The sequence below is a fragment of the Pinus tabuliformis genome, chromosome X (assembly GCF_031772625.1).
Source record: "Pinus tabuliformis cultivar Carrire ecotype Pingquan chromosome X, CPIR1, whole genome shotgun sequence".
NCBI lineage: Eukaryota > Viridiplantae > Streptophyta > Pinopsida > Pinales > Pinaceae > Pinus > Pinus tabuliformis.
In genome coordinates this window covers 1,680,166,233-1,680,189,888 of record NC_142308.1, presented here as the reverse complement: position 1 = coordinate 1,680,189,888, position 23,656 = coordinate 1,680,166,233, and the positions used below count along the sequence as shown (strand labels likewise).

The 23,656-nt window shown below is 39.3% G+C and overlaps 1 protein-coding gene across 1 annotated transcript in view; it reads left to right on the top strand.

Annotated features, from left to right (window-relative positions):
- The first annotated feature begins 17,436 nt into the window (after positions 1–17,436).
- LOC149146469 (uncharacterized) overlaps positions 17,437–23,656 on the top strand; it is a 64,419-nt gene continuing 58,199 nt past the window's right edge. The window contains exons 1-4 of the mRNA XM_089452774.1: positions 17,437–17,456; positions 17,799–18,990; positions 19,291–19,548; positions 21,017–22,122. Coding sequence (XP_089308900.1) covers positions 17,437–17,456; positions 17,799–18,990; positions 19,291–19,548; positions 21,017–22,122 — 2,576 coding nt within the window. The remainder of the gene's footprint in view (positions 17,457–17,798; positions 18,991–19,290; positions 19,549–21,016; positions 22,123–23,656) is intronic.

Sequence of the window (23,656 nt, the reverse complement as noted above, 5' to 3'; positions counted from 1 at the left end):
CACCCGCATCCGGGGCGACAACCTCTTCTTGGATCAGGCTTTGACATTCCTGGAGCTGTTGCCTGTTAGGAATGATATCTGTGCCTCCAAATAGAAGGGGGAGATCAGTCTCTGCTCCAATGTTGGCTAGGAGGTCCGCTATTTTGTTGCCTTCCCTTTTAGTGTGTATGAAGGAGATGGCTCTAGAATTGCTGAGCTTTTGTGCTATGTCATTTAACCTTGCTTCTAGCCTCCAACTGGGTGCTACTTTCCTTGCTTGCGAGCCATTCTGTATACGGATGGCCATGTTGATAAGAATCTGGGAGTCACCTTCTACAATCAGGGGTTGAAGGTTGAGATTCCAAGCTTGCAGAAGGCCCTGCCACAGCCCTTCCAACTCGGCTGAGTTGTTGGTATCCCACCCTATGCTCCCAAAATAAATCTGTATAGGAGTTCCTTCATAGTCCCTCAATATGCCTCCGTATCCGGCTGCTCCTAGATTGCCCTTGGAAGCCCCATCGAAATTCAGCTTGTATGAGTTTTTGGGAGGGGCTTTCCACTGGCAGATGATTTTACAGTTGTTATTAGGAGTATTGATCTTGAGAGAATCTTGAGGTAACTGCAGCTGCCAATTGTCTAGAATGTTATGCTCATTATCTGTAGATGGAAGATCTTCCTTATTCCATACCTGAAGCGCCATCGTCTCTTGAATGTTCCTATGAATCCTGCTCCAGGTTTCTTCTAAAGGAGATCGTTTGTTTTTGAAAATACGCTGATTTCTTTCCTTCCAGACATTCCAGAGGACAATCCCCGGAATGATACTCCATAAGTGGTTGAGGATCTTACTTTTGTAGGGATGCTTTGGCCATTGTCTTAAGGAATTGATGATGTCGCCCTCCCCTCTACATCTTTTTTGGCATCTGAAACTGACCTTATCCCAGAGATGATTGGCTAGAGGACAGGTATCCAGGAGATGATGGAGAGTTTCTTCACTTTGAGAGCAGTTAAGACAAATCGAGGGTCCGTGAAAGTTCCGCTTTCTAAGCTTATCCCAAGTGAGAATTTTTTTGTGACCTACCAGCCAGAGAAAGTAGGAGATTTTTGGCCAAGGTCCGAGCTCCCATATTCTGCTCCAAACAGGGTCTGGAGGAGAGGGGAAGTTGCATATCAACTTGTAGGCTTCTGAGGGAGTGTAGGATCCCTTGGGTAGGTATCCCCATCTGAGAATATCCCCACCATTATCCTGCCTAATACTTCTTTTCCTTAGTTCGATCCTGAGCTCTTCCTCCTTCCGAACATCTGTGTTGTTGAGTATTTGGTTGCTCTGTTTCCATTTCCTGAAGCCATACTCCATCTCCGGCATCCAGAATTGGTGAACTTTTTCCTGCTGCTGCTCCTGCCTATCTGGAATTAGAGAAGGGTGAAGAATATTTTTGAGTTTAGGCATTTGATTCCAGGCATCAGTCCAGAATCTTGCAGTGCATCCATTCCTGATTTCCCAGAAGCTGTGCTTTTGGACTATCTGATAATGCTGCTTGGCTGCATTCCATATTGTGGATCCCTTTTCAGTAAGAATGAATCTGATGAGTTCTTCTTGAGGTCGATTTCCTGCATATTTGGCAGTCCAGATTTTTCCCCAGGGCTTATCTGGGTTAGTGATCCATTGCCACCAGATCTTGGCGTTCATGATGGAATTGTTGTGCTCAGGGTCCCTTAACCCAATGCCTCCCTTATCTTTGGGCATGCATACATTGGTCCACTTCACCAGGGCCCATTTGTGATTGGTAGCAGAGCTGCTCCACAGAAAATTGCGCTGAAGGTTTCTTATGCTTTTTAAAACCCACTTTGGCGCAGCTAGAATAGAGAACAAGTACAGAGGCATTGCCTGCAAAACTGATTTGATGAGGACAATTCGACTGGCTAAGTTAAGAGATCTATAAGTCCAGAGGTTGAGACGGTTTTCAAGTTTCTCAAGAAGGGAGCGCCATGCGGGTAGCTTAATGGCTGAAGCCGTGAGGGGTGCGCCCAGGTATTTGGAGGGTAGGGAAGCCGAGGGGAAACCCAAGATGTGAGAAACTGCGGATTTGACCGAGGGCGGAGTATGGAAGAATAAAACCTGTGATTTAGAGCAATTGATATGCATGCCCGAGGCCTCCGAAAAATCCTGGAGGAGGGATTTCAAACGGAGGGCTTCTTGAGCAGATGGATAACCAAAAAGCATAGTATCATCTACGAACTGCTGGTGGGAGGTGGCAGGGGAGTTGTGCACAGAGATGCCTTTGATCTGATGAGAATGGAGGGCTTGTTTGATGTGTCGCCCCAACCCTTCAGCCATAATGACGAAGAGAAAGGGGGAGAGGGGATCCCCTTGCCGGATACCCCTGGAGGGATTGAAGGGACGGGAGGGAATACCATTAACAAGAATTGAAAAATGAGTGGTAGTAATCAGGCTCATGATCCAACGGATCCAAGAAGAGCAGAAACCAAAAGCTTTTAGCATATGATGAATGTAATTCCAGCTTAGTTTGTCAAATGCCTTGGAAAGGTCTAATTTGAGAAGCATACCTGCTTGCTTTGAGTGCTTGAGGGAGTGAATGATTTCGTGAGAGAGTAGGATGCCATCCATTATATGTCGTCCTTCCACGTACCCTGACTGTTCCGGAGAGATGAGCCCAGGAAGGAGCGGTTTAAGACGATTTGCTATGACTTTTGATATAACTTTGTAAATGACATTGCATAATGCAATTGGCTTGAACTTGTCAGGGGTGATGGAGTCCTCCTCTTTGGGGATGAGAGTAATAAAGGTGGAGTTGAGAGAGGGAAGAAGCCAACGCATTGCCCTGGATTCTTCAACTATCTGCCAGACTTTCTCCTTTAGCATGTCCCAGAAAGAGTGAAAGAAAGTGGTGGTGAATCCATCTGGCCTTGGGGCTTTACCTTCTTTGAGCTGTGTCATTGCTTCATCCACTTCCTGGGGACGAAAAGGGCGCATTAGGAGATCATTTTGTTCCTCCGTTATGATCTTTGGAATATTGCTGGTGATTTTGCGAATGGCCTGTCGCCGATCTTCTCTCTGCTCTTGATGGATCTGTTGGAAGTGGTTGAGGAGTTCCTCTTCAATTTCCTCATGAGTCTCTACTTTTGCCCTTGTTTGGTTTTGAATGAAGGGTATATTGTTATGCATTCTTCGTTGAACTGTAGTTCTGTGGAAGAATTTGGTATTACGCTCACCCTCCTTCAGCCATCTGACCCTTGACTTTTGCCTCCAGTAGATTTCTTCCTGCTTCTTCCTATTCTCCAGCTGACTATGGATGAGACGCTCCTGCTCCAGGGTGGCTTCTGTGTGCCCCTCCGTGATAATATTTTGGTGAAGAATCTCCAGGTCCTAAATTAGCTTTTGCTGCGCCTCGAAGATATTTCCAAAGGTTTCCCTATTCCATCTTTTTAGGTGACTTTTGAGAAATCTTAACTTTTGCTGGAATTGATACATTTTTGCTCCTTCTGGGGGAATGAATGAGGCCCAGGTAGTCTTGACAAACTCCTTGAAAGTGGGATGCGTGAGCCAAAATCCTTCAAATCGGAAGGGTCTTTTGATTAAGTTACCTGGTCTTTGCCACTGTAGAGCTATTGGCCAGTGATCCGATCCAGTGTGAGCAAGGATGGCCGCTGAGATGTCTCCTCCTAAGTGGACCGCGTTGTCTGAGAGGAGGAAGCGATCCAATTTAGATGCGATTTGGTGTTTGCCAGCCTTGCGATTACTCCAAGTAAAGGTGCCATTACAGAACGGCATGTCTATAAGAGATGTTGCTTGTATGAAATCCTTGAAGCGACTGACTTCAGGCTCCATTCTACTTCTGCCTCCTAGCTTCTCTTCAGTTTTAGTTATCATGTTGAAATCCCCAGCAACGATCCAGAGTGGGTACCTTCTGCTGTTGCTTAGAGCTTCAATCGTGTCAAGGAGCGCTACCTTACTTCCAGTGTCTTGTGGGAAGTAAACATTTGATAGGTTGCCGTAAATATTGGTGCCCAAAATGTGAAAGGTCGCCTGTATAAGGTAGTGCGCTGCATGAAAATCTGAAAGGGATACCGCTTGGGTATTCCATGCTATTGCCAACCCTCCTGAAGCTCCGGAGGCATCCACTGCAACCGAACTACATCCGGGCCAGGCTTTTGAAAGAATGCTGCCTAGCGTAGTACTATTACACTTAGTTTCCTGGAGAAAGCACATTTGTGGCTTTTCCTTTTTTATCATGTTTTTTAACATCCTGAGTTTTCCGGGGCTATTTAGCCCTCTTATATTCCAAGACACCAGCTTCATGATTAACCGTTGACAGAGGGCTTGTAGTACTTTGTCAACTTAGCATATCTGCCTGAATCTACCAGGATTTTCCCAATCTCTATTGTTCTTTGCAGGTCTGTCTTTCTTCCTCTTTTTTTTGTATCTTTTGGGCGCAGACTTCCATCCCACTGGCTGCCTGGTTGTATCCCGAGTTGGTTCTGATGATAAGCTCGAGAAATGATCACTTCGAGCTTATTGAGTTGAAGCTCTGGAATTGTATCGTATGCTTTCTTTTTGCAAGCCAGTTCCAATTCCAGGATGTCTAAGCCATTCAGATCTATACTCTCTGGCTCTTCTTCCATTATTTGCGCTTGATCGCTGTCTTCAATGCTGGTCTCTGGATTCTGGGGAAGGTCTGTTTTACCATCAACTTCCATTTCTTTGAGGATCTCTGCAGCATCTTTCTGATCCCTTTTAAGAATGGTAGGGATGATGATGGGGGATGGAGATTTAGGAGGGGGATTAGATGAAGGGGGAGGAGAAGAGGAGGATGGGTGATCAGGGTTGGCTTCAACATTGGATGGGAGTTCCTCAGAGGCTTGGCCAAGAATATCAAAGCTGTTCTTGGTTACTGGGCCATGAGACTTGTTGGGCTGGGGTTTAGACCCATTTTGGGGTTTTTTGTGAGAACGCTTCCTGCTAGGGACTTTAGTGAAGCCGTCCTGGGCAGGGGTATCAGAAGAGTCAGGTAAGCTATTTTGGACATTTTGAGGGCAATCCCTAAAGAGATGACCTAGGGCATGACATTTTCGGCATCGAAAAGGAACATGTTCATAGTCGAGAGGCTGGATCCATTCCTCATCTCGATGGGCTAGAGTTACTGACTCTGGAAGAGCTTCATTGAGGCGAATGAATACACAGATTCGAGCATAGGAGATGTACTTACGAGACTTGGTTTCTTCTGCCGCTCTGATATATTCTCCCACCCCATTTCCGATCCTTTTGAGTAAGTCCTCCTCCCAGTATTCATCCGGGAGAGAGTATAACCTGATCCAGACTGGCGCCCATGTTAAATCTTCCTTGTCTGGGTTAAATCTGGGGATCCAATCCCGCAGGTATAATCCAGCCGAATTAAAAAAGTAAGGCCCTCCTACTAGTATTCTGTATTTGTCCTCCAAGCAATAAAAGATTGCTGTGAAGAAACCTTTCGGCCCTAGCTGTAGCGTGACATCCCCTTTTGGTTTCCATTTCGCCGCTATCCAACCATATAGGGCTTTCTCAGTAGGCCAGAACCCTATGAACTTCCCAATGAGGGCGTGATCTCGCATGAACTCTATTCTTCTGTCAATCTTGTCTCCTGGCAGCTCGATTCGTGGCCTTTCCTTGGCCACTGGTCTGCATGTGGTTGAAGTTATCTTCGGACCTTCTTCAGACTTTTCTGTTCCCTCTTGGGGACCGCTTTCTCCTTCCTTACGTCTTCCGTTTCCTTTGTTGTCGTTCTGGGGTTTTTTCCCCCTGTTCAGGATCTCTCTGTCCACTGAGCCAAAAATGACGTTTTGCGCAGGATCTTGCTACGACGGGGAGGGCTCTGACGCCCCCCCCAGAGGTTGCGCCATGGTGAGGCCCTGATGCGCTGCAGTTCTGGAACTCTGCAATTGCCCTCTCACCTCTGAAATGATCTAGCCTGGTGTGCTGTCAGCGCCGTAGATGGGTCGCTCAGAACCCTAGCAGAGCGATCGCGTCCGACACCAGAAATCGCTCCCATAACAATTTACTCTGGTTTAAAAAAACATTTAAATCAATCTTATGTATTTTTATATTGATAGGTCTCTTTTTTATTGAAATTGGGCACTTTAATCATTTTCTTAATTAATTTTTTTGATGGGATGGTCTAAATTGCCACTCCGTCAATGATTGGAATTCACACCATTAACCTCCATACATATCTAAATCACATATTTAAACCATACTTAAACTAGCATTTGCATCACATGTTGCAAAGGAAACGTCATAAGGCATAAATTGAATTACGCAAATACAACAAAAAAATACTTTGATAAAGAATAAAAATATATTGAATGCTCACATCAATGTCCCATTAACTGGAACCACTTAGTAGACATATCTATCAACATTAGGATTACACAGAATGATCAGGAAATTTCTCATATACAAACAACACCTTCCACAACAAGTAGACATATCTATCAACATTAGGATTACACACCATGATCAGGAAATTTCCCATATACAAACAACACCTTCCTCAACAACCTTTTCTCACATCCACATTTTAAAAAATGCCTTGGAACGTGATTGGAATATCCCATATTGCCTTTTCCATTATGTAGATAAATCTTCCATATTACTATTTTCATCATGAAGATTGTTAGTTCATTGTTGTAAAGTGTTAGTGTGCTAAATTCAATACTGTTCAACAAGTGAAAAACATTCTTTAATTAGCATAATATGCATTTTGCTCTCAATCATTCATTACAAAACTTCCATCAAAGAACACAAGTAACAGATTAACATGTATTTTGTATTCATTATTTTCATCACAGAGCCAAGAAACATGAAATCCTAGAGTGGGTGTTCTTTATATCCGAATTGTTGCAATGGATGTGACCTGCCATCAAAAACAGCATTCCCATCCTCAGATGAACCTCATTCTTCTTCAGTTGACCACTTGATTTTATTCAATTCCCATCATTTTTTCTCCATTCATTTGCCCCATCTTGTTGTCTATCAAAGGACTGCCCTTGTCCTTCGAAGCATTACCACTAGTAACAAGGAGATCATCAAAAAACACACTTTACAACTTTGAATAGGGCTGAGACATATCACATACAAGAGTCTTCAAGCTGCGATATTTTGTTCAAATAATGCATTCTAAGATCATTTTTCTTAAATTTGAATTTATAATAAGTCGTATTTTAATATTTAAAATAATTATTTTTAAAATATGTAGTAAACTATTATTTTTAAAATATGTAGTAAACTAACAAAAAAAAGTATGAAATAATGTGCCAAATTATATAGAGTAAGTTATGTATGAGTGGGTACTATGAGATATTCTCATAACTTTGGAAATTATAATAATTGTTATTTTATTTTTTAATTATTAATAATTATAATACATTTAATATAGATGAAATATTATTAATTAAACAGAAATCTAAATAAACAACTTCTAAACACACCATTTTGCACTTTCAATTATATTTTAAATTATCCCACATGGATGTCAACGATATGTCATGTACTTGTTCACTATTTTTTATTGATATCATTAATAAACAACTTTTAAAAACACCATTTAGCACTTTCAACTATATTTTAAATTATCCCACATGGATGTCAATGATATCTCATGTATTTGTTTTGTTTTATTGATGATAATGACCATAAAAGTACATCGAAGCATATTCAACGCACCTTCGTTGCAACTTGCAAATTGTGATAGTTGTCCAGACTTCAAAGATACAGAATATATGGATATACAGAATGCAATGCAGGGCATCTTGTCACGCTTGGACAATATTTAACTAGTGCTCACTTTTATTACGCTCATTTTTAACATACTGTCCGCATACGCAATTGGGAAAACTTGACAAACAAGATGCCAAGATAAGATTATCGCATACACAGTTCTGGTATTGAAATAAACTGCTCCCATGAATACCATTGCTCTCTGCCAGCATGACCTCTCCCCGCATCAATTGTGATGTAATACAAGACCACGTGTATCTCGAAAGTCATTAAATTATTCCTTACGTCTGCCGCTATCCCAAAATTGCTAACGAATTTGATTAGTGTTGACCCACTCTAAAATATAACCTCCAACTCCTCTTTTCTTCTTTCTGTTTTTATCAAACTGATTGATGCGCACATTTATGCTAGAATTACACGCATCCAATAGAATGGATCCGCACCGGTTGCTGAATGTATTCCATATAGAGGCAACTGACTGCATACGAGAAAGATTAAAAGGGAGATTACAGTTTAAAGAACCTTCTCCCTAAAGGGTACTTTTCATTCGGTTGTCTAGACTTATGGTAAGATTGAAAGAAATGGTCTCACAAGATGCAGCACACGAAACCCACCGCTTGGCATTTTTCCTTCTCCAAAGAATTGTTGTCATGTAATAACATAGTTTCATCATTTGAATATACATTGTCTATTCTAAATAGAAATGGTTAATGTCAATATACATTTTGTGGAAACTTCAAAAATTTGAAATTTAAACTTTACAAAATCAAACACTATCATGGATTATAATTGCAAGATGGGTTCATTTCTAAAATTACTTTCTCTAAGCCCGGAGGGGTTTGGTCTCGTGGTCAGCGAATGGTCTACTAAGTCGTTCATGCCGCTGTGCACGTCACGTGTTCAAGTATCGTCTTATCCTAAGGGGCCATTCCTTGCGGGCTGGGTGGTTCCTCCTAGATGTTATAATGGCAGATAGTGGGATTCAACCCCGTGTAACACGAGTACGACACCAGTGTCATTACAGATTCAGCTAGACATCAAAAAAAAAAAAAATACTTTCTCTAGAATTAAGGGAGTACTTTATTGAATGTTTCATTATTTGAATATACATTATCTATTTTAATTCTGAAAGGTTAATCTAAATATACATTTTGTCGCAACCTCTTTTTCGTTCCTTATAAGATTTAATAATGAAATTTCTATTGAGTGTAAAAGACTTCTCATCTTAAGACCACATATCACCATATATACACTGATTGGCATCCTAATCAAAGCATATTATATTAATAAAAATTAATTCAAATAATGGAACAAAATTATAGTAGAAGTTAACATGTTAAAACCATATATGTAACAAGATTAGCATCACCCAACCAAAATCAAAGTTGTGCATTCTATATCTCAATAAATTACCAGACAAAAAACCCCACCAAGCTCAAATGCCTGAGCATTTTGGCACCACTCGCTATAATAGCCAAACATAAACCATCTACTGTTGTAAAACTAAGATCCAAAATTTTCATATTAGTACAGAGACTCATTGCAAAGAAGGGATGTATAATGAAGGAAATAGGAATGGGAGTAGTAGGAAAGATTGGCGATATGAAGAAGAAACCACCTTATCCCATGCTCCCACTCCTCCAAATTTTAATCCACATAATACGTGCCTTGTCTTCTCAAAACAAACTAGGAAAAGAGGCCTTCTCCAGTGAAACATGATACGCTGGTGGCATATGGAAGAAGAACATAGATGAAGAGAGATGTGATATGTTATATGATGTAGATGTTGTCTAGTTTGGAACTGTTCCTTTGCAACATAAATTATTTCATAAAAAAATAGGTAATAAACTAATTTAACTTTACAAGAGGCTTACCTAGGCCTACATGAATGGAGACCCCCAATTTCATGAGGTATGTGCCCTGTGAGCATATTATATGATAGGGCTAGTTGTAGTAAACATTTCCCAAGAGTTGCATTTATACTACTCGATAATTGGTTCAGAGCATGATTTAATTTTTCTAGTTGTTGGAGGTGGCCAATGGATTTCGAGATTATTCCAAAGAGATTATAATTATTATGTTTAAATATTTATTATTTTTATGATGAAATTGAGATTGATATGTTTAATTTAGAAGGGATTGTATAATTAGGCATTTCTGATCTGGAGAAATCTATGCTCTCAGTTGTGCTTAGTGGTTCACCTCTCACACCCCTCCAAGCACTTATAATGTTTAACTTTGAAGGAAGCACATCAAAACAAATGCTAAGTATTAATTGCTAAAACTAAATTGCAAAGAGTTTTTTCTAGTGACAAACCTCTCAAGGGCCATTTTGCCGACATAAGGAAGCAATGTGTAGTGGCTAACCTTCTAGGCCAGTTATAATGTTGTCTAACATATTACAAAAAGCAACTTTAAAAGGATACATAGTATTAATTTCCTAGCTAAACAGTATAAGAGTTGGTAAATTTATGTTTGTAAAAGTTGACATACAATGATACATTGCAAACCCAAGACAGATTAGTTTGTGTTAATGCCAAATGTAAAATCTACTTGCAAGTGCAAAGGCTACAAATGAATTCTACCAAATAATTTATTCTAAGAAAAAAATATTATATTGTCAATTATGTTTAATATTCCTTACTCGAGTTGTGCTCCCTAATTGACGAAGACATCGACTTCCTTATTTAGGTTTGTCTTGACGTGGAAGAATTTAATATGATCACATTTGTCCGTAGCTAGCATTATTCGATGTAGATCTGTGCGAATTAACTGCTCATTATTTCCTTGAAGTTTAATCACTTGTTGGATGACTATCATAGAGTCTCAAAAAAGTGATAATTGGTGAATACTTCTAGAGGAAGCCATTTTCAAAACCCTCCAAAGCACAAGAAATTCAACTTGATTATTTGTTGAGATTTTTAGCGCTTAGAAAAATTGAATCACTCTTTCTTCTTCAGGGCCAAATGATATGGATAATGTTACATGATATGTATATGAGGTAAATATATAGGGTATATTGTCCATTATCAAACTCATTAATATATATGGTCATGCAACATAGTGTGACAAATGAGAAGAAAATGATCCTTTGCGAACTAATAAGGATGTTGGCAACCAAAGAGAGGTTGAAGTTTAACAACAACTAAGGTGAAGAGACATTAAATTATAATTCCATATTTAAAATATAATTTTAATGCTATATTTGCTAACAAACTAAATTGCAGGATAATTAATAATAAACTATATTCAAATGTATGTAGAGATGGATGGTATGAAAGATCTTTCAAAGAAATTTGAATATTATAGGTTTAACTATGTGCATAATTTATGTTCTAAGATAATTGTATAAGTGTAAGAAAAATAAAGAAATAAATAAAAAAATACCAAATAGTATTAGATAAAGGGAATAAATTGTAAGTTTTCTATGAACAATTTAATTGGTAATAGTCATGTTATAGTAGTAGTGGTAGAAATCAACTTTGCATTAAAAAATAACAATAGAATTGCAACTACAATGGAAACAATGAATATTTGTTTTCTAAATAAAATCTTACAATATTATATAATAGCATACCTGAAGCTACCTACCACGAGGCTCATGTTTCTCATTTGTTTGCACGGAACCATATCCAATGGCTATAAGGGCACGTTGACAAACAAACTCTACCACATTTGATGTTAATGGTTCCAACAACAAAATGGCCTCACTTACTTATGTGTCTATACGATAGACCCACAACCAAGGCTCCTCCATATCTGACATGTGGATTATATGACTCAGACAGTAAAGAAACTATTCATATGGTCTCTTAAATTTGCAGAGTTTGATTTAGCACCATCATAAAGGAGAAAAAGAGCATATACTGACCCCATTGTTATTATTCTTACAATTTTGAGCCAAATGCTCCACCAAGTTGTAGTACAAAATTCATAACAAATCAAGTCTAAAATTGATTTAATAATAAAAACATGGTACAATGTAAGATAGCACATAAAGCTTCGCAGGTTCAAAGTATAAAACAAATCCAAGTGCTAGCACCGCAGTTCTTCTCACATCATCACTAACATCAAAAACAATGAAGTGCAATAGATGATGAATGGATTTGTTATTGGATGTGCCCCTGTATGGGAGGGCGAGAGCATAAATCACACCATATCATAGAATTGGATACTAATCACGAGTCATTTGTTCTATAAGTATATCTACCTATTCTCCTCTTCCATATACAGTTAATGATATTTCAAGCACCAGATCCTTGTACATAATTGTTTACAAATGGACATACTAAAATCTGGTGGAAAGTTTCAAATTGAGTTGAATTAGATAAGGAAAAATAAATCTTCGAATATTATTTTCAAATGAAATATTTTTCAAATTTCAGACGTAAGTAACCACCAATACCTAATAATCATTCCATGTTGAGTACCATGTGCATATGCAAGTGTCTCACTGCCCTTTTCACTCGTAGTTCCAACTATAAGCAAGGCCATACTTATGCCAAAATCCTCTCTAGAGATTGCACTATCTAAGTAAAGAGTGTTCAGGTGTGCTGAATGTATACACCTCATTCTTAATCTTGATCTAGTTGTGTCCCATTTCCTTCTTCACCTCTTTGTCTTTCATCACCTTTATAATATTGGCTTTATCATCTCATCTACCAGCGACAACATAGATGTTGGACAACTGCACATATGGTCCACTTCAATGTGGTTCCAATTTTGCATGTTTTGCTAGCTCCAACAAACCTTCAAGGAATTAATTTAATGTGCACATATCTACTCCCTTAAAAAAATTCAATATACTTTTCTTGCACTTGAGCAACTCAAGCAAGAGTTGAGAGATTTTCACAAAATAGCTCAGCTTGAGCTTTCCTTTCAGATGTAATATCCACCTACAAAAATGAAATTAACTTGAATAAGCATAGAGGAAGAGTGGGTTATGTAGACAGCCAAATTGAGAAGAAGCCCAAGATCATAAAATGAAGGAGCAATAAACTTTAAATAACAATGTTAAATTGACCCTGATTTTCTCAAGACAACTATGACCATAAACAACACTGGTGTGATACACTCCATTCGTAGATCTAAACTACAATATTTTGTACAGAACCTTTGTGCCCATTTTCACTAAAGAGAAAACCATTACATATAATAAGGTGACAATAAGACAAAGATAACATAGATATGAAATGGGAAATAACAAATAAGTGGTGACAACACTAAAATAGCTATAATATTAAATTTAACAAATAACCTTCCAACTATAATAACAGTTCAAGGAATGGTAAAGGAGCTCTACAAAATTCAAAAAAAGATGTTGACTTCCGAACTGCCATTTAATAAAAATTTCCCATTTACGTTAAGAACCTGTAAAAGTATGGAATCAAGTTGTAGGTGGCAATTACCTACATTTCTTCGCCCTCCTTATCACTAGATTTTGGGCCTCTTATGGGTCTTGCTTCATCAGAAATGTTTTCCTCATCCATAGCAGTTTTTTGATATGTTTCTTTCTTTGTTCTCACTTTAGCCTTTGCTAATAGATACAAAACAACAGTTGCCAATTTTACTGTAGAATTTTATGTTGGAGGTGTTGTAGGATGAGGATACTCATATAATGAGGGCTTCGCATGTGAAATAAACTTAAATTTTGGCTACAGAAACTTTGTGCCCATTTTCACTAAAGAGAAAACCATTACATACAATAAGGTGGAAATAATACAAAGATATCATAGATATGAAATGGGAAATGACCAATAAAAGGTGACAAGACTAAAATAGCTATGATATGAAATTTGACAAATAACCTTGTAACTATAATAACATGTCAATGAATGGTAAAGGAGCTCTACAAAAATCTAGAAAGCGATGTTGACTTATGCACTTCCATTTAATAAAAATATCCCATTTATGTTGAGAACTTGTAAAAGTATGGAATCAAGTTACAGATGGAAATTACTTGCATTGCTTTCCCTCCTTATCACTAGATTTTGGGTTTTTCATGGGTCCTTCTTCACCAGAAATGTTTCCCTCATCCATAGCTCAAAAAAATATAGAAGTGGATACTAATACCAAAATTGAGTGAATACTGCCATAATAACATCAACAGTAATTTTGTCATGCTTAGTCCTAAATGAAAACTTAATTGAGACATCCCAACCACCTGTATCTAAAATACCACAAGCTAAAATTTCACCCATCTTGCTCATGGTGTCTTCATTCTTGTCAAGAATGATCTTCTCAAGTTGACGCCTGAAATAAGAAATAAAAACAATGTCAAGGTGATTTATTGCAGAAAAACCTGGGGTTTGAATGTAATAAAATAACACCACCATTCTTGCAACTATAATGGAAACAATCAACATTGTTTGCTAAATAAAAGCTTACAACATTGTATAATAGCATAATTGAAGCTACCTACACAAGTTTCATGTGCCTCATTTGTTTACACAAGAACCTTTGCCATGGCTATGGGAGATCCTTGACGAACAAAATCTATGACTATAAATGTATTATTAAATATATCATTAAGTTTAAAAAAACCATAACATGAAATTTAAATCACCTTATTATTATTCTTTCTCCATTTTTTGATAATAAAATATTCTACAAAACATTTACATAATGCTATGAACATTATTATATTTTTATTTTCCCTTTTATTTATATTTTTGTTCTCTATTTTGTTGATGATTTTTGAATGTTTCAATTTTATAACTATTTTTGTTTTGTTTATACTTTTTTATATAAATATATAGTCAAAATCATATGTTCCTAAAATTTGGATGATGAAATTAAATTATTTAAATGTATTATAGTTCAACTCTATTAGAAGTACTAATTACGTTTATAGATGTATATATTTTACAATAAGTTTTCCATGTTACAATTTAATTATCAATAATTATTAGATGATGGGTAAGGATTTAATCTCCATAGAATGTTTTAAAATACTCTTAGTAATAGTTATAGAGCAAAAGTTGTGATTTATTTCAAAAGTAGTTATGTGCTTTTGATTAAACTGATTAATTGCAAAAAATGTCAAATGAACATGTGTCATATAAGTGCTATATCAATATATGTTATGGTTTATGCATATGTGGTATTAGGAAGCCATGGTATTGACCTATAGTATTATAACAAAGTCTCTTTATAGATTAAGATTTTCCAAAGTAAAATAGAGGTGAATCTTCATAGTTAAAAATCTTGTTACATGTTTTTTAAATATCTATATATTTGACTAATATCTTAATTTTTTTTACAATTAATAACAATAATTTAAAATAAAATTATAATTTATTTAAGTACTTCACTAATACACAATGTACACACTAATATAAAATATACTTGAAAATAAAAATGATGTATGTGAATATTATATTATAAGTTTATAAAATATTGGCAGTTGTTATAAAATTTACCTGGTAAATATCATATAATTAACATTATTTTTATATTATTTTGAATAAACTTTTAATTTGCATGGTAATTCTGCCCACATTCACATTTTCTTTCATTCGCTGGCAAAGGGAGAATGCCTAAGATGTCAATAAAATTCATAATACTATGTTATATATATTTTGAAATTTCGAAAATAATGTGGTGAATGCGGGATTAAACATGTAAATTGTGTTTACGATTTGTTATCAAGTAGGGTCATGACAATAGGGCGTTATAAAATAGAACATGAAATGGTTACAATCCTTCTCATTACCGTAACACATTAAAATGTATGAAGCTCGAAACTCTTGGTAAAATTATGAGGTTTGGTAAATATCACTTACGCCTAAAATTAAAACACGCTCTTACGACGGAGTCAAAACTTTTTATTGATGAGCCAATATTTGAATAGGGCCTGATTGTAATATTAAATGAGGTGCATATAAAAAACTCAGAAACATATGCTTTTAACACACAAACATATTTCTAAGAAACCAAAATTTTCACTGACTTGTTCACGTTATACACATTACTGGTTACCACTTAGAATGTGACATCATGGACTGATGCGATAAGCATTGGCTTGTGTCATTTTGATGCAGGAGCATCTAGCTCCGAGGAGACAGAAGGTGGTTGACTGTCTCGAAAAAGGAAAAAAACAAGCCGAAGACTACATGTATTGCTGGACAGGTTATTAAACTTGTCATTTTTGGTTTCTTTTGTTATTCGTTTCATTTTTCCAGAAGTCCGTTAACGACAGTAGGATTACAGTTATGAACTGTTTTAGTTTAGGAAATAATTAGCAGTTAGTTATTATTTTTTATTTTTTTTTTAAACAAAAAGAAAAAGAATTGGCTAACAGTTGGACAGATTCTGGTTGAACAGTTCAACCGAAAGCAAGAAGCAGTTACACCTTCCAAGTATTAAAACAAAGAAAAATAGTTGGAAAAAAAGGTAGAATCTCCAGTGAGAAGAAACAGATACGAAGACAGTCTTTTGTAATAAAGAAATAAAATCACTTTCTTTGCCAACTAAAAATCCATTGCCAATTATTCCATGCATTGATTTCTATGTTCATTTCATTATTCCTTCTACTGTGAATAAAATGCATCTGAATCAATAGAACAACAAGCTGTATTTACTCTAACAGGGTCTACACAAAGCATTGCACACAGGGAACCATTTCCAGTGAAAGAGGGAGATCCATTTAACATAAACAACAGTCACCGACGAACGACCAGGTAATGCATACGATGCCTTCAACCCATTTACAAAAATAATACAAGTACTGAAAGCAAATGTGAAACAGTTTAATTCGATTAACCTGTTTAACCATCATCCATTACAAGCAAGAGCGCACAGAAAGATTTCTGAGCCAGACAGCGCTCAACAAAAACAAATTGATTTTAAAAGAAACCTTTTAAGCTAAATACAACATAGCAGGGGCTATTCGAGCCATAAAGTGACAGAGTGGAACACGGACCCAACTACAACTCAGGTGACTGTAACTACAAAGGAACGAGAACCAAGAGTATCGAAACCCATCACAAAGCTAACAATCGAATCGTGGTCGGAATGACCCTACCCGTTGTGTGAGTCTGGCCGGCTTTGTCCTGCTCCCCGGAGATTGCAGAGAGAGCAAGCCCTCGGCGACCAGCCACCTTAAATAACCTGCAAACAGAGGAGGACAAGGGTTAGTTGTTGGAAGTGCAGAACCGGAAGGAGAGAACGAGCTAACACAGCAAACAAAACAAAGCCACAAGTACATTGGCGTTTACCTGTGGTTGATAAGGCGGCATTGCAAAGCCGAAACCGACAACCAGAGCCTGATGACAAGGAACGAGTCCGTAAGAAACTGAAAAAGGTGCGAAGTAGAGTATGGCATAGAACAAGTGCATACCTCGGAGGCAAGGTCAAACGAATCAAGCCGGAAGCGTGGAACTGAAGGTTACCCTGTCACAATTAAAAGCAACAAGTTACCAAAGCAGAGAAACGAACCCATACGACAGAAACAGTCCAGAGTAACAGCAACCATACCATAGCACAGAGCAGGGAACTGACGGTGTTGTCGCCCTCATAAAAGCTCAACGCACAGAACAGAAGAAACCCGGAGGCACCAACATACCTCGGCAGAGCAGAGCGAAGAGCCAAAGCACAATGAACAAATGAGAATGACAGCCAAACAAGGGTAGGGTTTGTCAAAAGGCGGGAGCGGCCAGACCGAGGAGACCGACAGGTGGCGTCCCATGACCGGTGGGAAGGGACAGTAATAAATACATGAAGATTGCAAGTGGATCCAAATCCACGGATCCCTGAGGAGTGTTTAATATCGCCGCACCACAACATGACATGTAATATAACCACAGTTTAAATAACGAAGGGACAAGAGGGACCTGTAACCTAGCACGGTTACCAACTACGTTCGCATTAACTTACACACGGTTGAAACAACACTACGCATCGTTGGAGGGCTGGGCCATCAAAAGTGGTATCAGAGCAGGTTTGCTGAATAGAAAAAAATGGAGGTTGGCAGAAGAGGAAGAGGAAGAGTAGTCCGGAGAATAGCATAAGAGGGACTACGTGAGGAGATTCGCGTTTTGCGTGAAAGATTGGCAGTAGTAGAAGCTGGGGGAAGGAGGGACCCAGCAGATGATAGTGATGAAGATGTGGCAGAACTAGAAGACGAGTTTGAAGGGGTGACACCTGAACTCCGGTTATTAAAGTCAGTTTTGTTGTCCAGTCATAAGCCAAAGCACGAGCTTCCCACTTATGACGGAAGTTTGTCTGCAGATGTGTTACTGGATTGGTTGAGTGAAGTAAACAAATATTTTGAGTTTGAGGAAACCAGTGAGGACAAGCAGGTGAAGTTCACCACCACGAAATTGAAAGGACATGCGTCCTTGTGGTGGGATAGCGTTCAGGTGGAAAGGAAAAGGCTACACAAACAGCCTATAAAGAAGTGGACCAGGATGGAAGCAAAACTAAAGGAGAAGTTTCTGCCGAAAGACTATCAGATCATGTTGTATAGGCAGGTACAAAATTTGAAGCAAAGAGGGATGACTGTTAAGGAATATACAAAAGAGTTCTATAAGCTGAATCTGCGGGCAGGGTATATGGAAGATACCCCAGAAAAGACAGCCAGATTCGTGAATGGGTTGAGGGAAGAAATACTGGATGAAATCGGTATCCTCTCACCCAGAAATTTGGATGAAGCATACCAGTTTGCACTAAAGGCGGAGGAGAAAATCAACAGGAAACAGAATGCCAGGAGAGGAGGCGGAACTGGCAGGGGAAATGGAAAGGTTTTTGGCAGAGGCAGAGGTGTAGGTTCAAGTGAAGAAGGTAGCAGTTCTAAGTCTACAATAACAGCAGAGAAGGACAATAGCACTAGAGGAGGACGACCGGCCCAGCGAGGGCGAGGAAATGGTCGGGGCAGGGGCACTGTCCAGTGCTATCGTTGCCACAAGTGGGGACACAATTCATATGACTGTCCTGAAGGTGAACCAGTAGGTGGGAGAGGAGCTTATGTTGCCCAGCCAGAGGATGCTGAGGCATTACCTCAGGAAGTGGAGAACGCACCAGAGACGGGTGAAGCTTTGGTGTTGAATAAGGTGTTGTTGAAACCAGCAAAAGAAATTGCAGAACCTGACCAGCGAAAGGCTTTGTTCCGAATAGTTTGCAAGTCACAGGGTAAGTGCTGCAAGCTGATCATCGACAGTGGAAGTACCGACAATTTAGTGGCTGTAGAGATGGTGGAGAAACTGGGATTGAAAAAGCTGAAGCACCCCACTCCCTACAAAGTGTCATGGCTGCAGAAAGGACATCAACTGTTAGTTGATGAACAGTGTGAGGTGGAGTTTCAGATAGGCAGGTATAAGGATAAAATTATCTGCGATGTTATGCCAATGGATGTCTGTCATATACTGCTAGGATGACCCTAGCAGTTTGACAGAAGCGCAGTTCATGACGGGAAAACTAACTGTTATAAGTTTGTCAAAGATGGGGTCAAGCACACGCTTGTACCCATTAAAGAGGAGAGTGCAGCTGAGACCAGTGGGGTAAAAGCATTATTGATGGGCGGAAAAGAATTTATAAAACAGATTGAAGACAGTGATGTAAATTTTGCTGTCATAAGAAGGCCAAAGGCAGTGATACTGCATACACAGATTTCAGACTTGCCCGAGGGAATTCAAAATATGTTGCAGGAATTTGGAGACATCGTGGTGGATGATCTTCCGGATGAACTACCCCCCAGGAGAGGTATTAGTCACTATATTGACTTTATACCAGGGGCTAGTCTGCCAAATAAAGCAGCCTATCGTATGAGCCCTAAGGACCACGAAGAAATTAGGAAGCAGGTCCAGGAGTTGTTGGATAAGGGATTGATTAGAGAAAGCATGAGCCCCTGTGCAGTACCGACCGTTTTGGCTCCAAAGAAAGGAGGAGAGTGGCGAATGTGCACGGATTCTAGAGCCATTAACAAAATTACTGTTAGGTACAGATTTCCATTGCCGAGAATGGACGATATGATGGACTGTTTGAGTGGGGCGGCTTATTTCTCGAAGATTGATTTGAAGAGTGGATATCACCAGATCCGAATCCGGGAAGGAGATGAGTGGAAGACAGCTTTCAAGACAAATGAAGGGCTGTATGAGTGGCTCGTGATGCCATTTGGGTTGAGCAACGCTCCCAGTACTTTCATGCGCCTGATGAATGAGGTGCTGAAGGAATTCATTGGGAAGTTCGTAATAGTTTACTTGGATGACATTCTGATTTTTAGTAAAACTAAGGAAGAACATTTCAGGCATGTTCGAAGTGTGTTGAGGAAGCTGCAGCAAAACAAGTTGCTGATCAATCTGAAAAAGTGTACTTTTTTTCAATGGGAGTTAGTGTACCTAGGTTTTGTAATTGCGGAGAATGAACTGAAGATGGACCCAGAAAAGGTGGCAGCCATAGTTAGCTGGCCTTCTCCAAGAAGTTTATTTGAAGTCCGAAGTTTTCACGGACTAGCAAGTTTTTACAGGAAATTCATCAGGAATTTCAGTGAGATCTGCGCACCCATGCTGGATACAATCAAGAAGGAAAATCAGCCTTTTCACTGGACCGAAGCAGCGGAAAATAATTTTCAGATTTTGAAAAGGAAGATTACCGAAAGGCCGATATTGAAGCTGCCTGACTTCAACAAACTTTTTCAAGTTCTTTGTGATGCCAGTGGTACAGCCATTGGGGCAGTGCTTAGTCAGGAGGATAGACCAGTCGCGTATTTCAGTGAAAAGCTAAACGAGAGTAGACAGAAGTACTCAACCTATGACAAGGAGTTCTACGCAATTATACAAGCGTTAAAGCATTGGAGACATTACCTGTTGGGTAATGAGTTTGTTTTATTTACGGATAATTCTGCATTACAGTACATCATGCAGCAACATAAATTGAACCATAAGCATGCAGCATGGGTTGAGTATCTTCAGAATTTCACGTTCGTATTGAAACATATTAGTGGGCAAGCGAACAAGGTGGCAAATGCGTTGAGTAGGAGGACCCTACTCTTACAGGAAAGTACAATGCAAGTTTTAGGCTTTGAGCACCTGAGGGAACTGTATCAAATAGATGCAGATTTTAAGGAGGCCTATGAGGCCTGCCAAAACCCTCTGTTGAGAAATAGTAGCCCATGGTTGGACTACAATTTACAGGAAGGATTATTATTTAAAGGAGGACAATTATGTATTCCCAACTGTTCTATACGAGAGAACATTATTCAGGAAAAACACAGTGGGGGTCTGGCTGGACATTTTGGTATAGACAAGACATTTCTATTTTTGGCCAAAGTTGCAACGGGATGTACAGAGGTACGTAAGTAGGTGCAAGATTTGTCAACTAGCAAAAGGTCACAGTGAGAATACAGGTCTTTATTTACCATTACCCATTCCGAGCAGACCCTGGGACTCCGTCAGCTTGGATTTTGTTCTGGGCTTGCCTAAGACACAGCGGGGTTTCGATTCAGTAATGGTAGTGGTAGATCGATTTTCAAAGATGGCGCACTTTATACCTTGCAAGAAAACTAGTGATGCTACTTATGTAGCACATTTGTTTTTTACCGAGAACGTTAGACTGCATGGTCTCCCAAGGTCCATCATCTCCGACAGGGACGTAAAGTTCACCGGACATTTTTGGCGAACCCTGTGGAAAAAGTTGGACACCCAGTTACAGTTCAGCTCCGCTTACCACCCGCAGACCGATGGACAAACTGAAGTGGTAAACAGGAGTCTGGGGAATTTGCTACGGAGCTTGATAGGCGAAAATTCACGGATGTGGGACCATGTACTTGCTCAGGCGGAATTCGCATATAACGATTCACCTAATCGCAGCACCGGTTATAGTCCCTTCCAGATCTTATACGGCATGCATCCACGCGGAGTGCATGAATTACGAGATTTGGGAAAGCTCGAAAAACGAAGTGTTGATGGGGAAGATTTCGCCCAAGCAATGAGCAACTTACATGAGCAGGTAAAGCTGAAATTGCAGGACAGTAGTCAAAAGTATAAGCAGCGAGCTGATTCAAAGCGTCGGGAAGTTCAGTTCAACGTTGGAGATGAAGTCCTTGCGTATTTACGTAAGGAACAGTTTCCAAAACGGGAATACAACAAGTTGAAGTATAAAAAGATCGGTCCTTGCAAAATCATTCGCAAGTTTTCTGCAAATGCCTATGAGCTACAGTTGCCACCAGGGATCGGTATTTCTCCCATCTTTAACGTGGCAGATCTGTTCCCCTATGTCGCTGATCCGGAAGACAGTGCAGCAGCAAAGCCACCGCGGAACACCAGTTGTGAGGAAAGTTCATGGATGAGACAGATGCCAATGGCACAACCCCTTGAGATCGAGAGGATCCTTGACACACAGGTAGCGAGGCGCACACGCAGGAAGGAATATCTGCGGTACTTGGTCAAGTGGAAGGACCGTCCGATAGAGGACAGTTCGTGGCTCGACACAACACAGATACAGAAAGCAGACTATTCTGTCGACGACCTAATGGAACAGAGCCATGACGTTTTGCCACCCCGGGAGCCTGATGCAAGAGCATCCAGCTCCGAGGAGACAGAAGGTGGTTAACTGTCTCGAAAAAGGAAAAAAACAAGCCGAAGACTACATGTATTGCTAGACAGGTTATTAAACTTGTCATTTTTGGTTCCTTTTGTTATTCGTTTCATTTTTCCAGAAGTCTGTTAACGACAGCAGGATTACAATTATGAACTGTTTTAGTTTAGGAAATAATTAGCAGTTGGTTATTATTATTTTTTTTTTTTAAAACAAAAAGAAAAAGAACTGGCTAACAGTTGGACAAATTCTGGTTGAAAAGTTCAACCGAAAGTAAGAAGCAGTTACACCTTACAAGTATTAAAACAAAGAAAAATAGTTGGAAAAAAAGGTAGAATCTCCAGTGAGAAGAAACAGATAGGAAGACAGTCTTCTGTAATAAAGAAATAAAATCATTTTCTTTGCCAACTAAAAATCCATTGCCAATTATTCCATACACTGAGTTCTATGTTCATTTCATTATTCCTTCTACTGTGAATAAAATGCATCTGAATCAATAGAACAACAAGCTGTATTTACTCTAACAAGGTCTATACAAGTCGAAAAGGGAAAAGCATTGCACACAGGGAACCATTTTCAGCGGAAGAGGGAGAACCATTCAGCATAAGCAACAGTCACCGACGAACGACCACGTAACGCATACGATGCCTTCAACCCATTTACAAAAATAATACAAGTACTGAAAGCAAATGTGAAACAATTTAATTCGATTAACCTATTTAACCACCGTCCATTACAAGCAAGAGCGCACAGAAAGATTTCTGAGCCAGACAGCGCTCAACAAAAACAAATTGATTTTAAAAGAAACCTTTTAAGCTAAATACAACATAGCAGGGGCTATTCGAGCCATAAAGTGACAGAGTGGAACACGGACCCAACTACAACTCAGGTGACTGTAACTACAAAGGAACGAGAACCAAGAGTATCGAAACCCATCACAAAGCTAACAATCGAATCGTGGTCAGAATGACCCTACCCATTGTGTGAGTCTAGCCGGCTTTGTCCTGCTCCCCGGAGATTGCAGAGAGAGCAAGCCCTCGGCAACCAGCCACCTTAAATAACCTGCAAACAGAGGAGGACGAGGGTTAGTTGTTGGAAGTGCAGAACCGGAAGGAGAGAACGAGCTAACACAACAAACAAAACAAAGCCACAAGTACATTGGCGTTTACCTGTGGTTGATAAGGCGGCATTGCAAAGCCGAAACCGACAACCAGAGCCTGATGACAAGGAACGAGTCCGTAAGAAACTGAAAAAGGTGCGAAGCAGAGTATGGCATAGAACAAGTGCATACCTCGGAGGCAAGGTCGAACGAATCAAGCCGGAAGCGTGGAACTGAAGGTTACCCTGTCACAATTAAAAACCAACAAGTTACCA